The following is a 24731-nucleotide window of genomic DNA, read 5'->3' on the forward strand; positions in this document are numbered from 1 at the left end:
TGCTTTCAGTCAAAGCTTTTGGGACCAAAAGTCTTGTTTGCTTGGGTTCCTTGGATGCTGCTTGGGTTGGTGCATTTTCTGAGTTGCCCTGGGATGCTTTGAGCACTGCCTTATGGGCTGGGAGGACATTTGCTGCTGCTTTATGAGTGAGGAGAACTTCCCAGGCTTTTCTTCCACATCAGCTGTACAGAAGGTTGGCTTGCTGGGCACAAGAAAGCCACAGAGCAGCTGCTATTGTGAGGTCAAAGGAGCGGTGCCATGTCACAGTGCTGTCAGCACAGTGTTGTCCCGGTGCGCACAAGGCCTGGTCGTCCAGAGCAGCTCTTCTGCTCGCTCCCTGCAGGAGGATCCTCGTGCGCAAGGAGTTCTCAGCAGACGGCTTGCATCCCGAGAGGAGTCTTGGCTTTCCCTTGGGTGGCATTCAGCGTGCAAACCCGCACAGTGCTGCCAAAATGATCGGGCAAGTCTGTGCCGCGGTTTGCACCGTCTTTTCCGTTGTCTATTCTGGCTACTACCTGACCCAGCTGACTCGTAAGTAAAGGTTTCTCCTGGGGCTGGCATCGCCCAGCTTTTGCTTCACTCTGTTCCTGATGCCGCACCAGTGACCGAGTTTATTTGGGAACAAAATGGCCATGAAGGTGCCTCTGCTTTGGTCAATGTCCTGCCAGCAGCATCAGCTAAAAAGCGGGAATCTGTAGAGGGTGGTGGGTGCAGAGTATTTGCCGTGCAACCTGCAGCGGTTGCCTTCCCTCCCCGAGAGAGTGTGTGGCAGCAGAGTCCGTCATTTCCTCAGCTTGCTGCTTCAAGCGAGACAAGCTGCAAATTGCAGACTCTGAGGGGAGATCCTCAGAAGTACTTCCACCAACTCAGTGGTTCTCTCCAGGAGCAAAGGAAAGCGCCTTTCCCTCCAAATTCTGCCCTTAGAGGCCTTGGCTGCGTGACTTGACCCTTTGATGGTGTGCCAAGACTGCGATTCCCTTGGCGATGCAGCACAAACTCCAATGCAGGGAGGGTTTGCTGCTGAGCCCAGCAGCTGTTCCTGGGCTGCTTCAGCAGGGAGCTGCCACAGGGAAGGGGCCCTTTGTGGAAGCTTTGCTAGGCTATCATCTTCAGCCAAGGGATGGGAATTAGGGCATGCAATTTAAAAGAATAGAGATCTAAAATGCAGGAAAGAGAAGAGGAAAATGCTGCTTGAGCTGTTGGGCACAAGAGAAGCTCAAACTTTTGAAGAGCAGCAGGCATTTCCACCACCGTGTTTCTATTTCTCTCTTGGCAAAAGAGGCCCAAATGTAGACAGAGCCTACTATAGTGTCCTTGTTGTTCTCTTGCTGGCTGTGGGAAAGAGCTGTTGCTCCTGGAGTCATGTTGGGAAAGGGAAATGCTCTGTGTTGGGACTGCCTTGTGCTGTGGGAGTCGCCAGCACGGGCACTTTTCTAAGGGCCTCTGGTTCCTTTTGCCTTGCTCGCTGCAGGTCACCTGACACGCGGATGGAGACAAGCCTGTCCTTTGGTGAGTGGCGAAGGAAGCTGAGACGTTGCTGGCGTGTGAGAATTGTGCAGCAATTCTGCCAGCTTGGCCTGTTGCAGTCGAGTGTGGAGTGCCAGCGTGGGAGGCTGAAAGGAAGGCCAACTGCCCGGTGGCATCAGCAGTAGCAAAGGGAGCCCTGGCTGTTTGCTGATTTTCCAGTGAAGAGCCTTTCAAGAGATGAAAGGCAAATGGGACAGCTCCAAGGCATCTTGCTGCTTCTAGGCAGCAGGGAAGTTCAAATGCACAGCAAGATGGAGTAGCAGCTCGTTCAGCCAACTTCCTCGGGTTTTCGTGACTCAGAGTCCCACTTGTATCAAAGTCTATGATTTCCCCTTCTTCTGGGTCCTTTCCCAGCTCAGTAGAAAGCAGCTCCTAAGGGATTGGCTTTTGCCCATCTCTCTCACTTCTGTCTGTCTGCAGGGCTCAACAGCAGGGTCAGCTGCTCCTCTGGCTGCCTCTGTCATTGAGGAAGAGGCTGAAGAGCAGCAAAGGAACATCAAGCCTCCAGCTGCTGTCCCTCCACAGCCTGAACTTGCAGAGCCAGTAAGTGGCAGCTGAGCTTGGCACTGCCTTTGGTGCAGGGCCAGGCTTCCCGTTTTGGAGCAGCCCTTGTTGCTCTTGGCTGAAAATTCTGACGGTCTGTCTTCCTGCCATGACATAGTGCTGCTTCAGGCAAGCCAGGGAGCCCCGGCCAATGGGTTCTGAAGTTTGACATTTAAGCTGGGATGCTGAGAGGGCCCGACAATGTCTCTTGGGATCAGACAGGAGGCAGCATTCAATGATTCTCAGTGTAGGAGTCAGCCCCTTGTCAGTGCAGGCTGCCCATGGTCAGCGGACAGAGCGGCCCAAAGACACAATTGACAGCCTTGCAGGATACCTGGGAGACACTGGGCCCTGGAAGGGACCTGCCCTCTCCTAATGGACTCATTGGCTTCAGGCTGTGCTTCACTTCCAGCCGGTCAGAGCAGAGTTTGGAGAGGAGAATCCTCGGCAGCCCTGCATTGTAAAGGGCGAGTGGGTCTGGGCAGGGCTGGAAGGCGGCTCCAAAGGGCCGCTCCCTAAAGGCTGCCATAGAGAGGGGAAATCCGTGAAACAGATCAGAGAAGGGACACGCTGCGGGCTTCTGAGCAGACCGTTGCATGCCAGCTCCGGGCTGATTTCATTGCCCAGGGAAAGACAGGAGGAGGAAAGCAACAAGGCTCTGGGGCCCTGCTCTGATCTCTTTCTGGATCTTGGCAGCCCCAGCAATACCTTGTTGCCAGTGTCTTGCAGAAAAGCTGAAAACATGGAGCATGGAGGTGGCTGTGAGGGGCTGGATCCAAGTAGCCTTTGGGCTTTTCCCAAAGTTGCCTTTGAGAAGGGGACGTGGGAAACAGCCTAGCTGGAGAGGCCCGGCGGTGGCTGACAGCACCTTCCCAAGGCCTTGCTTTTGCCGTGCGCTCCGCGGGGCATGTGTGCCAGCCACCCTTCTGACGGGCAATCCTTTCTTGTCCCAGCTCAAGACGGGCTCTGCAATTCAACTTGGTGCCGCTGGACCAGCATGGCCTGCAGCAGCCAGCTCGCCCCCCGCTGCTGGCACTTCCTGCAGCAGCGCAGCCCAGCAGCCCGAGATGAGGGAGGAGCAGGGCCTGAAGACACTGAGTACGTCCGGTGCATTTCTTGTCTGGCAGAGCAGTGTGTTGTGTGCGTGTCTGGGTGTAGGCTGCGCCAGAAGTTGCCCCTCGGTCTCAGAGGCACTTAGGCCTCTCTGCAGAAGCTGTTGTTGTGCTCTGAGGCAGCGCGGCAGCGCTCAGGGAGTCCCTGCTGCCTGTGAGGGCGGCTGGGCCTGGCTTGGCTGTGCCTGGGCTGCCTTCTGGGCCAAAGACAAAAGCCGAGCTTGTTTCTGCTTGAGCAGAAGGCTGGCACCTAGCAAGTGACTAGGCCCCAGGGAGCTCTCTGGCCCCAGCTGTTTTCTGGCTCTCCTTCTTACTCCTCCTCCGGCTCAGACACTTTGTGCCCCTGGCAGTGGACCTGCCAGTGATGGACTGCTCAGTCAGAGCAATCCAAAGGCCTCATCAAAGACAGGTTGATGCTGGCAGTGTCTTGCTTGCAGCAATGAGGAGCAGGAGCTGGGAAACCCCCTGCCCTGCAGCTTTCTGGCCTGAAAGAGCACCTTGCCATTCAAGAAATGTCAGATTCTCAAGGACAGTCTTCTGACTCTAATTGTTCTCACTTTTTTGACACACACATGCATGCACACCCGCACAAGGAGAGAGTTCCCCCTTAGTTTTGGAAATTACCTGGCTGGGTGTGGGCCTTGGAGATTTCCAGCGGCCCTTGGTCTTCATGCTGGGCCTTAGTGTTCCCTTGGACAGCCTGCCCCGCATGGCAGAGGGCTCACGGGCTGACGTGCTGCTGGCCGGAGAGACGCCGCAGCCAGGCATTTTCTAAGGAAGGCGTCCAGGCAGCCTGGGGAGATCTGCTGCCTGGGCTTGCTTTCACTGCCAAGGGATAAAGGGCTCTTTCTGCTGCTTTGACTTTCTAGGGGGTTTGGAGCTGTTTATAAAGCCCTTGACACCAGCAGCGGACAACAGGTAAAGTGCCAACAGCCCCATGCCATTTTGCAGCTCTGGAGCGCTTTCCCCACTGCTGTGAGCTCTGCCTGGAGGTTTGGATGGCTGCTCCATGTCTGCAGCAGAGGCTGTTCCTCTGAAGTGCAGTCTAGGCTCAGGGGGCAGAATGCATTTGGGATGGCCTTTGGTGCTTCTGCTAAGCTCTGCTGTCTAGTGACAAGGCACTTTGGCACAGCCCGCTGCCTCATTGCGCCAGCACTCGCTCCGTGCTCCTTGTGATCTCCAGCAGGGTGCGTCTTCTCAAGGTAACGGTCGCCAATGTCATTTCAGGTGGCAATCAAGATCATGTCACTCGAGGAGGAGATGTCCGAGGAGCTGGCTGCCAATGAAATCCTGGCCATGAGGGACAATAGGAATCCCAATATCATTACCTACTTAGGCAGGTTGGTGTATTCTCATGTCAATGTAGCTTTAGCTCGTGCAAGCCAGAAGAGGCGATGCCCTTTGGTCACTGGCAGAGAACGGAGCTGGTGATGTTTTCTCTGCTCGTCTCCAGAGCGTGGGAGGAGGTGGAGCTGGTGTTCAATAATCTCTTGTGGCACATGTAGCTTGGAGAGCAGTTGCAAAAACCTGGCTCAGGCCCTGGGGTGACTGAGGCTGTGCCCATTGCTGTCTCTCCATGCCATGGTTTTCTTCTTTCAGCTACCTGGTGGATGCGGAGCTCTGGCTGGCCATGGAGTTCATGGACGGCGGCACCTTGTTTGATGTGCTCAGGGCAGTGTACCTGGAGGAAGGACAGATAGGCGCTGTCTGTCGGGAGGTGAGGGATCCTGCTTGTGCTTCCCCAGGCCTGCCCAGGATGCTGCTTGTCAGCTGGAGGTTAAGGAGAGCTGAGATTTCTTGCTCTCACCTTTCTTTTGCTGCTGCTGCTGCTGCTGCTGCTGCTGTCACAACACACAGGAGAAGAAAGAGCATGGGAAGTGAACTGCCTGCCGGTGTCCCCGCACTCCTCAGGCTCTGTTCTTGCACTCTTCCATCCTGTCTGTCCTCTGGTGCTGGTGCTCGCTCTGTCGCTTGGTTTCACTTGCTTCCTCTTCTCAGCTTTGCCTGGGAATGTTTGCCTGGAGCCTCTCTGTCTGTCCTACATTGCTTGCCACTGGAAGGCAGCATGCAGGTGGCAGAATTTCAAGCTGAGGGCAAAGAGCTGTCCTCAGCTTCAAAGGCTAGCATTGCAGCCCAGATGGCGAGGGATTCTGGAACAGCTCGAAGGTGCTGCTTCCTCCTCTGCTGCCACTAGGCTTCCCCAAAAATCTTTGCCGTGCCGCCTCCCAGCCAAAGGTGACGCGCTTCCTACCGAAGGCTGGTGGAGCTTCTGGGAGACCAGATGCCTTTGCTTGGAAATCTAGAAAAAACTTCCAAGAGTGTTGAAGCAGCAAGCTCTTCTTGGTGACAGCACCATGGTGCTGCACCCTCACTCACAATTCCCTGAGAAAGCCGTCAATCCCGTTGAGCTCTTTCCTTGCTGGTGGCATGAAATCAGATCCTGCACGTTAACTTTCCCTCCCTCCTTTTTCTCTCTCAGTGCCTGCAAGGACTGCATTTCCTTCATTCCCGCCAAGTCATCCATAGGGACATCAAAAGCAGCAACGTTCTTGTGGGCATGGATGGATCTGTCAAGTTGGGTGGGTATCCCTGCTGGGCTGCAGCATTTCCAGCATATGCCTTGCGCTCACATTTTGGTGACTGCCACTTGGGCAGAAGCGCCGCTTGGCCAGTGCGTGAATCGTCAGGGTGTTTTTGAAGTGACCAATGCCTTATTTGCCTGGCTCCAGCAACATGGAAGGAGAGCTCAGCTGCTTTTTCAGCTAGATTCAGCATGGCCTGGTCAGGCTTGGAGTGGGCAATGGTTTTGGTCCCTTTGCCAGTGGTAGCTGGCTTTGACAGGCTTTGTTTTTGTCCTCAGGTGACTTTGGCCTCTGTGCTCAGCTCAGCCCTGAGCGCAGCAAGCGCAGCTCCAGCGTCGGCACTCCCAGCTGGATGGCACCGGAGGTCGTGAGAGGAGAAGCCTACGGCCCCAAAGTGGACATCTGGTCCCTGGGGATCGTGGGGCTGGAAATGGTGGAAGGGGAAGCTCCTTACCAGCGGGAAGCCCGTCTCAGGGTAAGGTGCAGCTTAGCAAGAGGGCTCTGTGTGGAGAGAGCTCTGTGTGGCTAGCAGAGGAGCAGGTGGAGTGTCCTCTTGCATCCATGTGCTGTAGGTTTTTGAGCTGATAGAAAGGAACGGGCCCCCAAAACTGCAGCACCCCAGGCACCACTCAGCTCTCCTGCGCGACTTCCTCCGCTGCTGCCTGCAGGCAGACGAGGACAGGCGCTGGTCTGCCCAGGAACTCCTGCAGGTAAGAAAAAGCAAAGGGGCCAAAAGCCCTGGGAGCTGAGGACACCTGCAGGGAGGGATGAGGAGGAGTGTGGGCCACGTGGCACAGACAGCTCCCAGCACAGGAAGGCGCAGGGGGACATGCTGCCCTTGGTGCTCTTTGTGTGTCTTCCTGGTAGCCAGGGAATCCTGCTTGAGCCCGAGAGGATGGGATCCTGGAAAATAAGAGTTCCTTTCTTTGTTCTTTTTCCTCTGGGCAGCATCCCTTTGTGACCTCAGGCAATCCTGCCTCCAGCCTGGCTGCTCTGATCATCTCAGCCAAGCAAGTGCAGGAAGACTGGAGAGGAGACACCTGCGCCGGAGGAGGTCCTTGTGCCCCGCCAGCCGAGAGGAGGGAAAAGGGGATGTGTCATCTCTTGGCAGAACTCCAGCCATCCCCCGAGTATTAAGAGGAGCTGTGCCGTAGATAGGAAACGTGATAGTTTTGATATTTGCTCAGTTTAGCTGTTAGGTTTGGTTAGGTTAGGTTTGGTTAGGTTCGGTTAGGTGTGTTGTTAGGTTCAATTTAAAGCTCTGTTGTTCTTCTTTCTCAAAAAGATGAAAGTTTAAAAAAATTAGGAAATATAGGGATCAGCTTTTAAGGACTATAGAATGTGGATAGCTTAGATAATAGAGGATAATTGTTTAGCTTAGAATAGAGTGTTGTTAATTTAGGGAAGCTCTGAGGTATCTTTTTAAGTAGAAATGAAAGAATTTTCATAATAAGAATTAAGCTGTGAGAGGAAAAGCTGTGCTGCAGCAGAGCTGGACCCTGCAGGCACTTTAAACTGTCAGCCTGGACAGGCCACCTGCAGGACAGAATGATGAAGATGGAGAAGTAGTGAGGGGATACTTTGTTTCAGCCAGAGAGGCAATAAAAGTCTAAAATATCCAGAGTGTTGTAAGACTCCCTTCCTTGCCAGGCTGTAGCTAAGTGGACAGTCCCTTTCAGAGGCCCAAAGAACATAGTGAGGTAGGCAGTTTTGCTTGCCTTAATTGGGAAAAGCAAGTTCAGGAGGACTGGAGAGGAGATGGCTGTGTCTGAGGAGGCCCTTTTGCCCCGCCAGCTGAGAGGAGGGAAAAGGGAATGTATCATCTTTAAGCAGAGCTTCAGCCATCCCTTGAGTTTTCTAAGGAGCTTTGCCATCGATAGGAAATGTGTAGCAGACATCTTTTCACTAAAAATCCTTTCTTTAGGATTTTTCCTTCTGAGAAGCTATGAGTCCTCAGAGACAGAATGTAAGCAATGGTTATCTGCTGCTGTGGAATGCAACAGGTGCACCTGTGATTGGCCCATCTTGGATGTTTATAATTAATGGCCAATCGAGGACTGGGTTATCTCGGACAGAGTCTGAGAGAGCTGTGTTTGTTATCATTCCTTTCTTTTCTATTCTTAGCTTAGTTAGCTTCTGAGAAAACCTGTCCTTCTTTTTCTTTTTAGTATAGTGATAATGTAATATATATATCATAAAGTAATTAATCAAGCCTTGTGATCATGGAGTCAACATTCTTGTCTCTTCCCTCATCCAAGAACCCCTGTGAACACGCTCACAGAAATGTAATGATTTGCGGTTTCCTTGGCGAGGCTTTTTTCAGTTAGGACTATAGAGCCTAGAAAGCTTCATTCCTGATGAATTGCTTAGATAAGAGTATTGTTGATTTAGGGAAGCTCAGAATTATCCTTGAAGGAGAAATGAAAGAATTGTCCTAAGAAGAATGAAACTAGCAAAGAAGAAGCTGGGATGCAGCAGATGTCCTGTGAGCTGTCAGCCTTATCTGGCCACCTGGAGGACAGAATGATGGCAATGACGATGGTGAAGTAACCAGAATGATTTATTAAAAGTACGGATATTGATCTAGTACCGATATCCAACTGTGTCAGACAAAGACTCTCTAACAGTTTAATGCTAGAAAGTGTATGTTTATTGCAACGCTGGGCAGCGTGCAGGACAACTCCCAAATACACACCGCAATTTACAGGTGATTACAGAGTCCATTTATCTATACAAGTATAGAATACCCAAAATACAAATGCATAGTCATAACTTTGGTACATCCCATTCCCTGCTTCGTATGGTAATTAGTTCAAAAGCTATTAAGCATGCGCAGTTTGCTCCTTTAAATGGGTATGTGGTCCCTTTCATGGGGAGGGGTCCCAAAATGAGGAAGTAAATGAAGTCTTCCTCGTTCTGACCTTTCTACCTTTTCAATGCAAATATGACAAATGAACCCTTGGTAGAACTCCCATTCCCTGCCTCAATTACTAGTTAACTACTAACTCTTAACTTCATCAAGACCTACCCATTTATTTTAATTAACTCTAATAAACCTTATCTCTAACTAAAACCTCAGCCCCTCTAAAATCCCTAAATTCCTTGAAGTTTATGTCTCAAGAAGATGCTCTGATGGAGCCCTTGGTTTTAGCAGGACTGGCAATACAAACTCCAAAGCCTCCAGAGCCCTGGAATGTTCCCTCCTGTGTCACGGCGTGCCTAAGCTGCTCAGTGCCTTGGAAGCTGTGTGCTCCCGACAGGCTGTCCCATTCCTGGCTTTGCGCTGCTTCCAGGCGGCCCAAGGCCCTCCCCCTTGGCAGAGGGGCCCTCCCCCGTCCCGCCCCACACACCCCCTGACAGCTGCCCCACACCGCCCTACCTGCCTTGCAGAGATGTTATTCCCCTGTGCCCTGGTGCCCCACAGTGCCAGCTGCAGTTCAGAGCAGGGCAGGAGGAGGGACCAGGCCCTGCTTGTCCCCCCTTGCTGGCAATCACTTGGTATAGAAGAGTAAAGGAGGGCTGAGATGGGACATCCTCCTAACAGTGGCCTCTCTTAAACCTTTGGGGCACCAAAGTGCTCTGCCCTGAGGGCCCACACTGGGCTTTCCATGCTAAGGTGCCATGCTTCCTTCTCTAAGCCCTACACGTGGCTGGTTGCTGTGAGCTGACTTGGAAATGGGGAAAATGAGATAGTTTCAAATGGAGGGAACTCTTCTGGGTAACAAGTGCAGTGTTTCAGCAAGAGAATTTCAAGGTTGTTCTGGGCCCTTCAGCAATTGCATAGATTTTCAGATGCCTCCCTCAGCATTCGAAGTGGGAAGAGCCCAGGTAAAGCTCCTTTCAAGGCACTGTGCTGTCCACCATCAGAGGACATGTCTGCGCTGAGTCACCAGGAAAGCAAGCTAAGCCAAGGCTCATGAGGTGAACAGAGTTGATTTGCAGAGGAGTTGCATGCACTTTTTTCCCCCTCCCACCAGGATTTTGTTCCACTTTCAAGATGCCTCCTGTGTCTGCCTCAAGATTTGGACAGAGAAGGGAATGACTGCATCTCATTTGTACTGGGATGTGGCTATCCAAATTTCTGCACGGAATCTTACAGGGATCACGGAGCTTGGGCAAACATCTGTCCCACTGTCAGCAATGGAGAAAGACAGGGAGGCTGACTCAGTGATCAGAATCCGATTTCATTGTGGGATACAAGCACTTATATACTATTTTAGGGAGACTAGTAAGGTGTACCACAATAATTAGGTTAAAATCACATACACAAACTTATGTATATAGCAACATCTCTTGCTTGCATTGTTCTATAGGATTTTCTTTTTCTGGTAAACCTGTCTCATTAAATCTTCTTGCTATCTAGATCTAATTTTCAAAGTTCCGTTTGCTTTTGCCAAGGCATTTTATCTATCAATTCTCTTATGCCAATAAGGTCCAAAGTACTCTCTGTCTCGTGCACCCCAATATCTCCCCCTTCTGTGTCAACCAAAACCACTCCTTTAATGGTCTTATTAATTAATCTCTGCACACATTGAAGCAAGCAAGGTGTCAGGATTCATATAATTATTATCAAAATCACCACATGCATACCTATCCTAAAGAAATCCTTTAGCCAGGGAGCTAAACCCCAGCCACTAAACAGGTTATCTAGCCAAAATCCAGATTCTACTCATAGTTTAAACACACTATCCTTCATCTGTTGTTTGCTTTTATGGATAGATTCCAAGTGATCAGAAAGCTTCATGCAACACATTCTATCAAAATCTTCGCAGCCATGACCTTGTGCTAGGAGCAAAAAAATCTATTGCAGCTCTGTTTTGCAAAGTAGCATGCCTTATACTACACACATCCATTAATAGGTTTGACAAAGCAGAGCTAGTGGCATTTGTCTGTTTTGCCAGCCAGCAAGCCATCTCATTTAATCAGATTAAGGCCTTTTTTGCAGCCAATTTTGGCAAAAGTAAGTAGGCCAAATTCATTTGGGTCTCAGACCACAGAGACACTTCATCATTGCAGTATTTATCAAATGCATGTAAACTGCACCTTATTCTGTGGGGATATTTGTGCTGTAAAATCATGGATGTGTTAGGTGTTAGCACAGTCAATCGTCCCAGACTACAGGAACCTCCTTGTACGTGCGAAGGGATAGCAGCCCAGGCCTGATCTCCACAGACCAAAAACATTCCTGATGGCAGCCTTAGGGGGGCATTGCTAGATTTAGAAGGGCTGCCAGAATTGTAATTACACCAAAAGGTTTGATTCTTATATACAGGGTGATAGGGAGAAACATCCCAAGCTTTAGACTGATTTCTTCCTGTGTATTTAAAATCAACACAAAAATCCATTTTTACAGGACCCAGGAGCTCTAATTCTTGGGGCTCCAAGGGTGCTTCAGGAAGGTAGGGGGTCCACTGATCCCATGCATCAACAGCATTTGAACTCTGCACCACACTTTCAGTATTTTTTGGTATTGGCCAATTGTCTAATGGCAAGGCTGACTAGATAGGTTGAAAATGGATTTTCTGGGGATGCAGTGGCCAAGCATAGGGTATCTTGTTTTGTTGCATTGGCTAGAGTTATCCAAACATTTGTTTTGGGTTGGTCAACAGGCCAAGCTGCGTTAATAAAACGAAGCAGTGCTAACAAGCATAAGCAGAGCATCCATTTTAACTCCATTCTATGTTGCAGCAAAAACCCCCTTTTTTGATTTTAATTTCCAAGCATATCTTTTAGCACATTCCCTTTTTGTCCTCTCCCAAGCTTGTTCAGGGACTGGCCAGATATAAGGCACTAAATTTTTTTATTTGCACTCTACTTTGCAAAGATGGCTATTTTCAGCTTCCTTCAAAACTTCCCTCCTGAGAATAGGGAGGTGAGGGCTATCCCTTTCCTCGTGGCCTACTACAATTAAAAATTCAGTGGCTTTATACTTTATTTGTAACTCCACGTCATAACATGATGCACACCATGCTTTTGCCAAAAGGGCTCCGTGATACCACCGATCTCCACACTTTTTACATTGACATAAAACCCAAGGTCCACAGTTTCCTTTGCAGGTGGGACAGAAGATGTTGGTCATGAGCTGCAGTCTCTGTGTGGTTCCTCCTCCCCCTCCTCTTCTGAGAGCTGGGTAGCGGCCTGGTCTCTGTCAGGTGCTGTTAGAGGTTCCCAGAATGGTTTCACATTTCTTGCAGGGATCCAACGAGGTCCCTTTTCTGTGGAAACACAAGCAAACCCCCCCTCCTCCCCCCCGCCATGTGACCAAAGGGTAGGGGCCAAGGATTTTGCCAGATTCTAGGTCACGGATCAGTACCAGTGGTTTTTCCTTGCAGGAAAGAGATGTGGATGATGCAAAATGCCTAGTCATAGGGGGATTTAAATCCATCATGGAACAGTTAAAAAAATTAAAAACATATACGGCTTCCTGTAGCCTTTCAGCAGGTGTATCTCTGGCTCCTGCCTTCTGTTGGGCCAGGAGATGCTTGAGGGAGCCATGGGCTTGCTCTATAATGGCCTGCCTGCTGGGTGAGTGGGGCATGCCTGTCTTGTGGGTAATTCCCCATAAAGAGAAAAAATTTGCAACTTTATGGGAAATGTATGCGGGGCCATTATCTGTCTTAATCTGTTGCGGAATTCCTAATGTGGCAAAGGCAGCAGTGAAATGATGACAAGTGTTCTGTGCTGTTTCTCCTGTGTGGGCTGAGGCAAACAGAGCACCTGAAAAGGTATCAATGGAAGCATGCACAAATTTCAAACGACCAAATTCAGGAAAGTGTGTCACGTCTGTTTGCCAAATTTGTAGGCTCTGTAAGCCTCTCAGGTTGACCCCTGTGCATTAGAAAGAGAGCAATGCTGACAATCAGGACACGTAGCAATGATACCAGAAGCTTGTTCTGGAGTAAGCTCAAAAAGCCTTACTAAAGCCCCAGCGTTCTGGTGAAAAAATGAGTGATTTACCTGAGCGTGCTCTATTTTGTTTGGTAAAACATGTTGCACCAAGAAGGTTAACAAGTCTGCCTGGGTGTTGCCTTCTGTAAGAAACCCAGGCAAATTGGAATGCGACCTTATATGCATAACAAAGTAAGGAGCAGCCCTTTGATCCAAAAGAAAAACTAGTAGTTTCAACCAGTAAAAAAGAACATCATTTCTAACTTGTTTTAAGACAGAGGCTTCTGCTCTAGGCACAATTTCGGCTACATAGGCAGAGTCTGTTATTAGGTTAAAAGGTGAGCTGAATTTCTGAAACACTCTGACTACAGCAGCTAATTCTACAATTTGTGGAGACCCTTCAAAAACAGCAATATCAGATTGCCAGGTTCCGGTATCAGAATCCCTCCACACAATCACTGATTTATGGGTTTTCCCAGAACCATCCGTGAATATTGTCATAGCTTGCAAAGGAGTCTCACTTCTCCGTGGCTTTGGGACTAAGTTAAAAGAACAGCTTAACATCTTGTGCCTAGGTGGATGGATAGATATCTGCCCTGGGTAATCTGCTAAAGCAATTTGCAATTTCTCAGATTTCTGTAGCAACCAGTCCAAATAGAACATTGTAAGAGGTAAAAAGATGCGGTCAAAATCCCTTCCAGCCAAGGAGGTTAGTCTTTGACGAGCTTTGACAATTAACACGGCCACAAGTTCATCTTGCATGGAAATAGTCTTGGGCGTATTGTTTGGCAAAAAGACCCATTCAATAATTAAGAGATGGTCTGGTTTTTCTGAGTCCCACTGAAATATCAAGGCACGTGCTTGCCTGTCAGGGTTTAGAATATTAGCCAAAGTGGTAACTCTGGAGCCCAGCAAGCTGACTGTCTCTGTGAGATAGCATCAGCTACCTTTTGAAGCACAGCTTGTGCCTTTGTGTCCAAATGTCTAGGTGATAAGAGGTCAGGCTCTCTCTTTAGCTGGGCAAACAATGGCTCCAATTCTGCATTTGAAATTCCAAGCAAGGGATGAACCCAGTTTATAGTCCCTAGTAATTTTTGTGCATCGTGCAGAGTTTTGATTTCAGCTAAAATTTGCAAAGGTTGTGCCGAAATTGAGTGTGTTCCAATGCGCCAGCCCAGATATTTCCATGGGGAAATACGGCTCTGTAGTATATGGTAGAGATAATTCATGCTATAGAAGTAGATATCTATATGTGTATAAAATATTGGAAAGATCAAAAGTTATGTTTCTGACCACTCTGGCTAGGAAGAGAGTTCTATTCTTATTTTAACCAGGTCCCGGACAGCAGTAAGATAATATCAGGTCTGTTAGCGTATGAATGGAACGGTCCCTGGCTGTTATGGGCGATTTCCTCTCAGGACCTTCCCAGAATGGAATGTCTCGAGGAGCTCACAAGACATACACCTGGACATTACTTCATCGCGGTACTCAGAAACTAGTACATGTGAATGCATCTTCTGCCTGGACACTCAGACATTCCTCTGCATCTCTGAGCTCGCCTCTGTCTGTTTCTACATCTGTATGGATTCAACTATACCTAAGAAGGAACACAAAGAAATATGTGGTCATCCCTGCCCCAGGCAGAATAAACTGTATATAAGCTGGCCACAGGAAGCACTCGGGGTGTACCTCTGGGGAAACGCTGTCTCTCTGTCAGCCGGAACCCTAGGTCACCCAGCGCTGTTCCCGGGACTGACGCTGTCTTGGCTGTGGTAATTTTTCCTTTTTTTTGAAATTTCTATTTTTGTTATTGATCTCATAAATCTTTGTTAAATTTTTCATAAATTTGGCTACCGATTTGATCATTTATAACAGGTCTTTTTAACCTTTTCAGAAGCAATGGTCAGACCTGGCAATGTGACAGCCTGGCTGACAGTCAGCACAGCTTCTTCAATTCCAATCACAGTTTCTGCAGAGATCAAAATATCATCCATGTAATGTACAACAGAACATCGGGCATACATTCCCAGATCGGACATAGGGTCCTTGTAACATAACGTTGGCAAATAGTGGGGCTGTTGTGCACGCCTTGCAGTAATACTGTCCAATGATATCAAATTAGTGGCTCCTGCATATTAATGGTTGGCACAGAAAAGATGAATTTTGGCGCATCGTCTGGATGCAGTGGAATATCAAAGAAACAAGTTTTTAAATCAATCACTGTCAAATGCCAGTTTCTGGGGATCATGGGAGGGGAAGGGACCCCCGGCTGGAGGGCTCCCATTTCTTCTATTACTTCATTTATTTTCCGCGAGTCATGCAACAGCCTCCACCCCCCAAATCGCTTTCTAATCACAAACACAGGGGAATTCCAAGTGCTATTAGACGGGACCATATGTCCGTTTGCCAGCTGTATTTGTACAAGTTCTTGTAATATGCACAGTTTGTCTAATGACAGGAGCCACTGGTTCACCCACACAGGATCAGAAGTCTTCCAAGTCAGTTTGGGGGTGTCCCACATCCCAATAACCCCTATATGAAAATTTGAATGCATAAAAATCCCCCACTGTGTTAAAACATCCCTTCCCCACAAAACCAGAGGAACAGAAAGCACCAAAGGTTTTACTGTGGCTATCTGCTTATCAGGCCCTGCTATCTGCACTAAGTGTTGGCTCTGCTCACTTTAATGGTTCCCACCCACGCCCTAAAGTATCTGAGGCACAGCCATCAGTGGCTACTCACCGGGCTATTGGCTTTTTGAGATAACAATCACATTGGCTCCTGTATCAATGAGTCCTGCCAGGACTATGTCTTTACCTTTCAGAGTCACTTTGCATTGGCATGTTGGACGCTCAGAGGTAATACATTGTGTCCATAAAATCTGTGGGACCCCTGTAGAACCGAAACGCCCCTCCCTTTATTCAGCTACCGGGGGTGCAGGCAGGGGTGCTGCAGGAAAGGGTTTAAGTTGAGCTATATTGCTCCTACACAGGGTGGATGGGGTGGGTCCAAGCCATGATCTTTATTTCCCCAAGGGAATCAGAGTCTATAGCCCCAGGGAGAACAAACAACCCTGTTATCGTTATCGAGGTGGAAGATCTGCCTATAATCAAAGTGTGCATATTCTATCGTGACGGTCTGAAAACTCCTGTGGGAACCAAATGGACAGATGAATCAAGCAATGTTACTGTGTCGGAGGTTGCCAGGTCCGTTCCTGCGCTGCCTGGGGTGGCTGGTTGTGAGTCAGCCACAGTTGCTCGGCGGGCAGGGGCAGGGCCGATTGGAAGTTCACGGTTGCTCCCAGCTGCTGCGTCGGCTGCGGAATTTGTGTCCTCGCGCGTCGCCATCCTGCCCGGCGAGAGAAGTTTCCCTGCAAAGGCTGGCCATTCTGGTGGAACTTGGAGCGACATCTATTAGCAAGGGGAGGGCCTTTCCAGCAGCAAGGGCATACACCCGGAGCTTTAGTTTTCTGCGTTCTTTGGCAGTCTCTGCGGATATGTCCACATTCCCCGCAGCCAAAACAAGCCAGCTGTTTCCCAGGGGTTAATTTCATGGTGGCAAAAGCATCCACTATGCCTTGCCCCACAGCTTGATTTGTGACTGCTGTGGTGTGTTGTAATGTCCCCAAGTGGTTGCACGCTTGTATCATTTGGAGTAAAGTGGGTTCAGGTTCAGGGGGTAAAGATTTTAAAAGCTGCTTACAGTCCAGGTTGGTGTTCTCGACGGCCAGTTTGAGGAGTATAATCTCCCTGGCTTGCTCGCTATTGATTTGTCTGTCCAATATTTGTTTCCATTTGTCCACACACTGCACGTAAGGCTTCTGTCGGTAAGGTACCTTGGCCATTAGGGCTCCCAGCTGAAATAAACAGGGCAGAAGACTTTTCTCCTTTTAATGTCTTTATTAAAAGTGATCAGCTCAAGACTGGGAAGCTGGACAGGTCTGCTGTCTCCGTCGTCTCTCCAAGGGTGACTTGGAGGAGGAGGATATGCACAGCTTTGTCAACTAGGAGCAAAGCTAAGAGTCCAGTCCTCGTGGGAGCCGTCATGGGCATGAGCTAGATGTAGACCTTTCTGACTTTTTTCTCTGGCTCCTGGTTTCGCGATGACTTTTCCGGGTGAGGGGCCACGAAGGTCTCCAGCATCTCTGCAGGCTCAGCACTTTGTTCCTCACATTCTGACATCACTCTAATTTCTCAACTCTATATTGGCTCGTTGTTTTGGGGGTCTTTTCAGTACCTTTGGAGTAGTAGCCTCTCATGGCATGCTGGTCCTATTTTGCATGCTCCCCCACCTACGTCTTGTCCCTTCTCCTCACTGTCTGGGAGGTCCCCGCCCTTCACTGTCTCGGGAGAAGAGCCAGCGAGCCCTTTACTGATACAAAAAAAAAAAAAAAAAACATTTATGACAACGACTTGTAATTATCGTAACATACAGGTAGTGCTTTAGCAGCCACAGTGGTCTGACTGGTTTTTGTAACCTTTTTCTCACAAAAATAATTGGCAGATTTTTTTTTTATAACATTATGTGCCCCCTCCTCCACAAGGTGGTCAACAGGTAAGGCAGCCAGGGCTTGGCTTGCATGCCCTGCATACGTTGCAATTAAATTTTCCAGTCCTTTTTTCCATTGCGGCATAAATATAGCATATTGTGTTGGTGTGAGCAACAGATTTGCAAAAAACTTACCATCATGAGGAGTCATGAGGTGAGTAGTAAAGGTTGCTCTTAACAAATTACTAAAATATGGGCACTTCAGTCCATATTCCACAGCGGTATGGTGCAGTTCCTTAATTTTCTGAGTGATCTAGGAGCACCCATTGTGCATTTACGCCCATCAGGCCGAACTGCGCAAGGGCCACAAAGATTTCTGCAGCAGTGTCAAAGTCTCTGTCCTTAAGGGCTTTCCTTTTTATCCATAACTAATTGTTACGCGTATCTGAAGGGAGTAAGCTCGCATCTTTTCCAGGGTCAGGGTTGAAAGAGTCCAGCTCCGTTTCACTGCTAGAGTCAGTGTCTGTCGCATAAGCCATAAGAGCCTGGCACCTCTGGGACGGCTGGCGGTGTGGCGGTGGGACTGGGGGTGGCGACCGGGCTCTATCCCTGGCACTCGCTGGGGAGGGCGTGCGGACGGAGGATGGGGAGCAGGATCTGGGCAGGTTTTGATCCGGCGCAGTTGCCGGGGCCATCTCAGGGTAGCCTCATAATCTGTAGCCTCACAGTCTTCCCCGTTCCTTCCCTCTTTTTTAATTGCGTCCATGACCGCCTTCCAAGCAGGAAGCATTCGGAGCTCTGGCTCGTGGACAGGCAGCGTAGCAAGGTCATAGAGCTTTATACCTACCTTGTCCCAGAAGTGGGGAGTAAATACAGAAGAAGGGGTAGTGTTAGAGACCATGTGTGACACCCATCGTAGAAGTGACTTAAGGTCATGCTTTGGGATGGGGGAGCCACGCCTGTCCAGAAGGGCAAGCATGGTTTCATAGACATCTCTCTCTTTGGACATTTCCTTTCCCATTCCTTTAGATCCCCTGGCTCACCTGTCAAGTTGCAGCAGACAGGGATTGCAGGCCCAAACGCGGTTCTCTCACCGTCTCGATCAGTTCCAGGGCCTCACCGACTGGCCGCCAATCAGGCCAATTCATTTCCTCAAACAGGGCACCAATTTTCGGCGATGGAGAGAGATGGTGAGACTGATTTGGTGATCAGAATCCGATTTCATTGTGGGATACAAATACTTATATACTATTTTAGGGAGAGTAGTAAGGTGTACTACAATGATTAGGTTGAAATCACATACAAAACTTATGCATATAGCAACATGCTTTCAAGGCATTTTACCAAGGCATTTTATCTATCAGTTCTCTATGCTAATAAAGTCCAAAGTACTGTCTGTCTCATGCACCCCAATATACCACTGCAGCTTTGGACTGTTCCAAAGGGGCCTCCATTAGGCTCAACATCTGCAGGCCATTGCAGAGCAGTGGGCTGTAGGCTGCTGCCTGAGCTCCGACATGCCACAAGTGTGGCAGCCCAAGAATCAGCGCACGTCTCTTCCAGATGTTCTGAGACTTTCAGCTGCCAGAGAAACAGCAAGCAGGACCAGAGAAGCTTTGCATCAAGAGCTAAGCCAGGGTCTCCCTCCACAAAGGGAGGTCAGCCTCCAAAGCAAGTCAGAGCAAAGGTCAGCATGCTCCCGCGTCTCAAGAAGTGACTGCAGCCAACAATAGTCCTGGAAATTTATTATCTTTGCTTCTTTTGCCCCCTAAATGTCATTGAAGAAGTTAGGCTTTTCAGAACCAGCTAGGATGCCATCTAAAAGAAGCAGACTTGCTTTCAGTCAAAGCTTTTGGGACCAAAAGTCTTGTTTGCTTGGGTTCCTTGGATGCCGCTTGGGTTGGTGCATTTTCTGAGTTGCCCTGGGATGCTTTGAGCACTGCCTTATGGGCTGGGAGGACATTTGCTGCTGCTTTATGAGTGAGGAGAACTTCCCAGGCTTTTCTTCCACATCAGCTGTACAGAAGGTTGGCTTGCTGGGCACAAGAAAGCCACAGAGCAGCTGCTATTGTGAGGTCAAAGGAGCGGTGCCATGTCACAGTGCTGTCAGCACAGTGTTGTCCCGGTGCGCACAAGGCCTGGTCGTCCAGAGCAGCTCTTCTGCTCGCTCCCTGCAGGAGGATCCTCGTGCGCAAGGAGTTCTCAGTAGACGGCTTGCACCCCGAGAGGAGTCTTGGCTTTCCCTTGGGTGGCATTCAGTGTGCAAACCCGCACAGTGCTGCCAAAATGATCGGGCAAGTCTGTGCCGCGGTTTGCACCGTCTTTTCCGTTGTCTATTCTGGCTACTACCTGACCCAGCTGACTCGTAAGTAAAGGTTTCTCCTGGGGCTGGCATCGCCCAGCTTTTGCTTCTCTCTGCTCCTGATGCCGCACCAGTGACCGAGTTTATTTGGGAACAAAATGGCCATGAAGGTGCCACCGCTTTGGTCAATGTCCCGCCAGCAGCATCAGCTAAAAAGCGGGAATCTGTAGAGGGTGGCGGGTGCAGAGTATTTGCCGTGCAACCTGCAGCGGTTGCCTTCCCTCCCCGAGAGAGTGTGTGGCAGCAGAGTCCGTCATTTCCTCAGCTTGCTGCTTCAAGCGAGACAAGCTGCAAATTGCAGACTCTGAGGGGAGATCCTCAGAAGTACTTCCACTAACTCAGTGGTTCTCTCCAGGAGCAAAGGAAAGCGCCTTTCCCTCCAAATTCTGCCCCTTAGAGGCCTTGGCTGCGTGACTTCACCTTTTGATGGTGTGCCAAGACTGCGATTCCCTCAGCGATGCAGCACAAACTCCAATGCAGGGAGGGTTTGCTGCTGAGCCCAGCAGCTGTTCCTGGGCTGCTTCAGCAGGGAGCTGCCACAGGGAAGGGGCCCTTTGTGGAAGCTTTGCTGGGCTATCATCTTCAGCCAAGGGATGGGAATTAGGGCATGCAATTCAAAAGAATAGAGATCTAAAATGCAGGAAAGAGAAGAGGAAAATGCTGCTTGAGCTGTTGGGCACAAGAGAAGCTCAAACTTTTGAAGAGCAGCGGGCATTTCCACCACTGTGTTTCTATTTCTCTCTTGGCAAAAGAGGCCCAAATGTAGACAGAGCTTACTATAGCGTCCTTGTTGTTCTCTTGCTGGCTGTGGGAAAGAGCTGTTGCTCCTGGAGTCATGTTGGGAAAGGGAAATGCTCTGTGTTGGGACTGCCTTGTGCTGTGGGAGTTGCCAGCACGGGCACTTTTCTAAGGGCCTCTGGTTCCTTTTGCCTTGCTCGCTGCAGGTCACCTGACACGCGGATGGAGACAAGCCTGTCCTTTGGTGAGTGGCGAAGGAAGCTGAGACGTTGCTGGCGTGTGAGAATTGTGCAGCAATTCTGCCAGCTTGGCCTGTTGCAGTCGAGTGTGGAGTGCCAGCGTGGGAGGCTGAAAGGAAAGCCAGCTGCCCGGTGGCATCAGCAGTAGCAAAGGGAGCCCTGGCTGTTTGCTGATTTTCCAGTGAAGAGCCTTTCAAGAGATGAAAGGCAAATGGGACAGCTCCAAGGCATCTTGCTGCTTCTAGGCAGCAGGGAAGTTCAAATGCACAGCAAGATGGAGTAGCAGCTCGTTCAGCCAACTTCCTCGGGTTTTCGTGACTCAGAGTCCCACTTGTATCAAAGTCTATGATTTCCCCTTCTTCTGGGTCCTTTCCCAGCTCAGTAGAAAGCAGCTCCTAAGGGATTGGCTTTTGCCCATCTCTCTCACTTCTGTCTGTCTGCAGGGCTCAACAGCAGGGTCAGCTGCTCCTCTGGCTGCCTCTGTCATTGAGGAAGAGGCTGAAGAGGAGCAAAGGAACATCAAGCCTCCAGCTGCTGTCCCTCCACAGCCTGAACTTGCAGAGCCAGTAAGTGGCAGCTGAGCTTGGCACTGCCTTTGGTGCAGGGCCAGGCTTCCCGTTTTGGAGCAGCCCTTGTTGCTCTTGGCTGAAAATTCTGACGGTCTGTCTTCCTGCCATGACATAGTGCTGCTTCAGGCAAGTCAGGGAGCCCCGGCCAATGGGTTCTGAAGTTTGACATTTAAGCTGGGATGCTGAGAGGGCCCGACAATGTCTCTTGGGATCAGACAGGAGGCAGCATTCAATGATTCTCAGTGTAGGAGTCAGCCCCTTGTCAGTGCAGGCTGCCCATGGTCAGCGGACAGAGCGGCCCAAAGACACAATTGACAGCCTTGCAGGATACCTGGGAGACACTGGGCCCTGGAAGGGACCTGCCCTCTCCTAATGGACTCATTGGCTTCAGGCTGTGCTTCACTTCCAGCCGGTCAGAGCAGAGTTTGGAGAGGAGAATCCTTGGCAGCCCTGCATTGTAAAGGGCGAGTGGGTCTGGGCAGGGCTGGAAGGCGGCTCCAAAGGGCCGCTCCCTAAAGGCTGCCATAGAGAGGGGAAATCCGTGAAACAGATCAGAGAAAGGACACACTGCGGGCTTCTGAGCAGACCGTTGCATGCCAGCTCCGGGCTGATTTCATTGCCCAGGGAAAGACAGGAGGAGGAAAGCAACAAGGCTCTGGGGCCCTGCTCTGATCTCTTTCTGGATCTTGGCAGCCCCAGCAATACCTTGTTGCCAGTGTCTTGCAGAAAAGCTGAAAACATGGAGCATGGAGGTGGCTGTGAGGGGCTGGATCCAAGCAGCCTTTGGGCTTTTCCCAAAGTTGCCTTTGAGAAGGGGACGTGGGAAACGGCCTAGCTGGAGAGGCCTGGCGGTGGCTGACACGTCAATAAATGTGTGAGAAGTTTCCCCACAGAAAGGAAAAGAAAAATGTGTCCTGGGAGCAAGATCTCAAGAAGAAATGATTGAGATTTGCAGTTATACACAGATTTGTTGCGGCATGTCTGCAACTAGCCTCTGTGAGTGAGCTGCACTCCCAGAGCCCAGAGCACGCTTGCTTAAACTGCTGACGAATGAGGCAAGAGACGGGTCTTTGTGTTGAACTCCAGACATTGTTTATTGCACTGAAGAGGGTCTAGGGACAGAGACAAAATGGGGCCGAGGACACAGGGTTTTATATGGGAGGAATAAGGCGTGGAGCAACACAGTAAGCCAGGACCAATAGGTGACAAGTGAGGGGAGAACATTCTAGGGTGTGTACATAGAAGGAAAAAATGGCAGTTGGACTGGGTGATACCAACAAAACCTGCTGCATCAGCATGAGCCTGCAAATGCCCATGGACGAGACTATTGCATTCTGAGAAGTATCTCTCTTTGACCTTGGTCATCTTTGCCCTGAGGTTAAAGTTCCAATGGTAGGCCCCTAGGCTTCCACACAGATTTAAGGTGCAACCATGATACTGTAAAAAAGGGAAGAAAATTCACCTTTCTGAAGAGGCAAGCTCCTCATTGTATCATGTGCACAGCCAGCCTTTATCAAAATCAAAGGGTAAAAAGAGGGTTACTCCAAGAGGTATGACTTCAGTCTAGTTCTCTGCAAATTTCTTATATGTGTTGGGATAAATTACTGTTCCTTTCCTGTGGCCTTGCAAGAGGAGGAGAATAATAGTAATAGTAATAGTAATGATGATTTTATATATATATATATATATATAAATATATATATATTTATATATATAAAATCATCATTATTAATACTATTATATATATATATATAGTATGCACATTAAATTATGCATTAAAAATGGAAGTACTTAGATAATCAGGCAGTATTTGCAATTCGTAGACTATTGATTCCATAGCATGTTTGAAGAAACGATCTTAATTCTGTTGTAATAACTTTTAACTGACGTGGAATGAAGATTGAGTATTGTACTGATGAACTCTGTGAACTTACTTAGGTTGTACCAGTTGAAGAACAATTTTGTTTAAAATGTGATGTAAATTACATATGACTTTGAAACACAAAGATGTTTTGTCCTTGTCATTTTAGAACAAAATTGTTCTTGCTCAAAATTCTGTCTATTAGGCAATGTAATGGTGTCCATTTGGATACATAAAAATTTAAAAGTCAGCTCCATTGCAACAACATATTCATTCAAATACTGGTTTAGGGAATGTTGCTGCCTTAGTGCAGCATAAATGACCACATTAGTTAAAAGTCAACCAATAAACAAATTCAGCTTTAAGTTATCATACAACTGCTGTTGTACAATTCTTTCAGGATCTTTTGCTGGTCACCGTGACTTTGAGAAATGTTAAAAGTCTCTTTCCTCAGCTTGAGTGCTTGAAGAATGAGTCGGAGCTTTTCAGTTCTTGGTCTCAAGGTTGTTTATTGCGTCTTATGTATAAAAAATTTTCTCTTACTCTGCTGAGCTCTGTCCAGCAGGACAGTTCTAGGCACACTGCCTGCCCCCAGGGTGGTGTTATGTCTTTATACTAAAAACTACATATATAATGTTTACAATCACTTTCTAATACTTATCACCTATGTTGACAGTGACCTTCTACTCTAAACCAATCTAAAAGTGCCAACATCACAGCAGAAGATGGAGGCCAAGAAGAAGAAGGAGAAAGGCTGGACACACCCAGATCCCTCCATCTTGCCTCCTGAACTCCCATTCTAGAAACCCCAAAATCTACTTTTCCACTCTGTGATAGCTTCACTATTACTTTACCTAAAGTGTTGTGGCTTGCTGATCTTCATATAGGGTTGTTAATTTGCTCCATGGGTCATAATCAAAACTACAGGTGTTTTGGACTCCGTGCCAGGGCTTCTGAGCCTCCTGGCAAGGGTCTTGGCCATTCTGGACAGCTAGAGAGATGTCCTATGTTCCCACACAATTCTAGCAGGATTTTCTTTTTCTCCTATTCTGCTACTTTTTGGGACATTTGCTTTAGGACTCTGCTCTAGCAGGATGTTGATGACAGCTTCTAGTATTCTCTGCCTGGCATGCCTTCACAAAGATAAAGCTATGTGCTGGCAAAACTGGAGTGAAGTGGGGAAAGAAGAACTGTGCTAGATGGATTTGTTGTTGATCTGTGCATTGCGTGTATTACCACCTAGCAGAATACACGGTTTAAGACATTGCATGATGCCTCTCTTTCCCCATGTTGATTTAATTTTACACCCTACTCCATTTACTTCATGCTTTTCCTTCCTAGATCACTCCATATTCTACTTTTTCCCCAGTGCACCCGACACCATTTTCGACTCCTTCTTTTTCTCTTCACAACAGATCCAGACTAAGACCGTGGCACAGTGTGTGGAGTACTACTACTCCTGGAAAAAGGAGCATAAACTTGCCAGCACTCTGGCTCAGGTGAGGGGCAAGAAAATCGAGACGTGCCAGGAAGGTCGAGAAACTGGCAGAAGGGGAGAAAAGCTGCTGGCGAGCCATGCCAGACGCCCCTTTGCCAGGATCACATCGTCCCATGCGCTGGGAAAGGCACAGCAGATGCTGCCCGGGGCTTCCTTGTGCTGCTGCCCTGAAGTATGCAATTCTGGAGCCTAACTTTGACCCAAGGAAGCAGCAGCGCCACCAAAATGGGCTTTGACTCTCTACAGATGGGCTTCTCAAGGGCTGGCACCCTCGCTGACTCCAATCAGACCCTTAATTCCCCACTGCTTGCTGACATCAGCAAT

General features: G+C 48.9%; 1 protein-coding gene across 1 annotated transcript; it reads left to right on the forward strand.

Moving 5' to 3' along the window:
* The first annotated feature begins 452 nt into the window (after positions 1–452).
* Positions 453–6901, forward strand: LOC118699686 (serine/threonine-protein kinase PAK 3-like). Its single transcript, XM_054517979.1, has 11 exons — positions 453–531; positions 1472–1509; positions 1948–2070; positions 3024–3172; positions 4052–4100; positions 4410–4522; positions 4782–4899; positions 5662–5761; positions 6043–6239; positions 6337–6474; positions 6713–6901. The coding sequence occupies exons 1-11, from the start codon at positions 453–455 to the stop codon at positions 6899–6901; spliced, it is 1293 nt and encodes a 430-aa protein (XP_054373954.1).
* The last annotated feature ends 17830 nt before the right edge of the window (positions 6902–24731 follow it).

Source organism: Molothrus ater, chromosome Z (assembly GCF_012460135.2).
Source record: "Molothrus ater isolate BHLD 08-10-18 breed brown headed cowbird chromosome Z, BPBGC_Mater_1.1, whole genome shotgun sequence".
Classification (NCBI taxonomy): Eukaryota; Metazoa; Chordata; class Aves; order Passeriformes; family Icteridae; genus Molothrus; species Molothrus ater.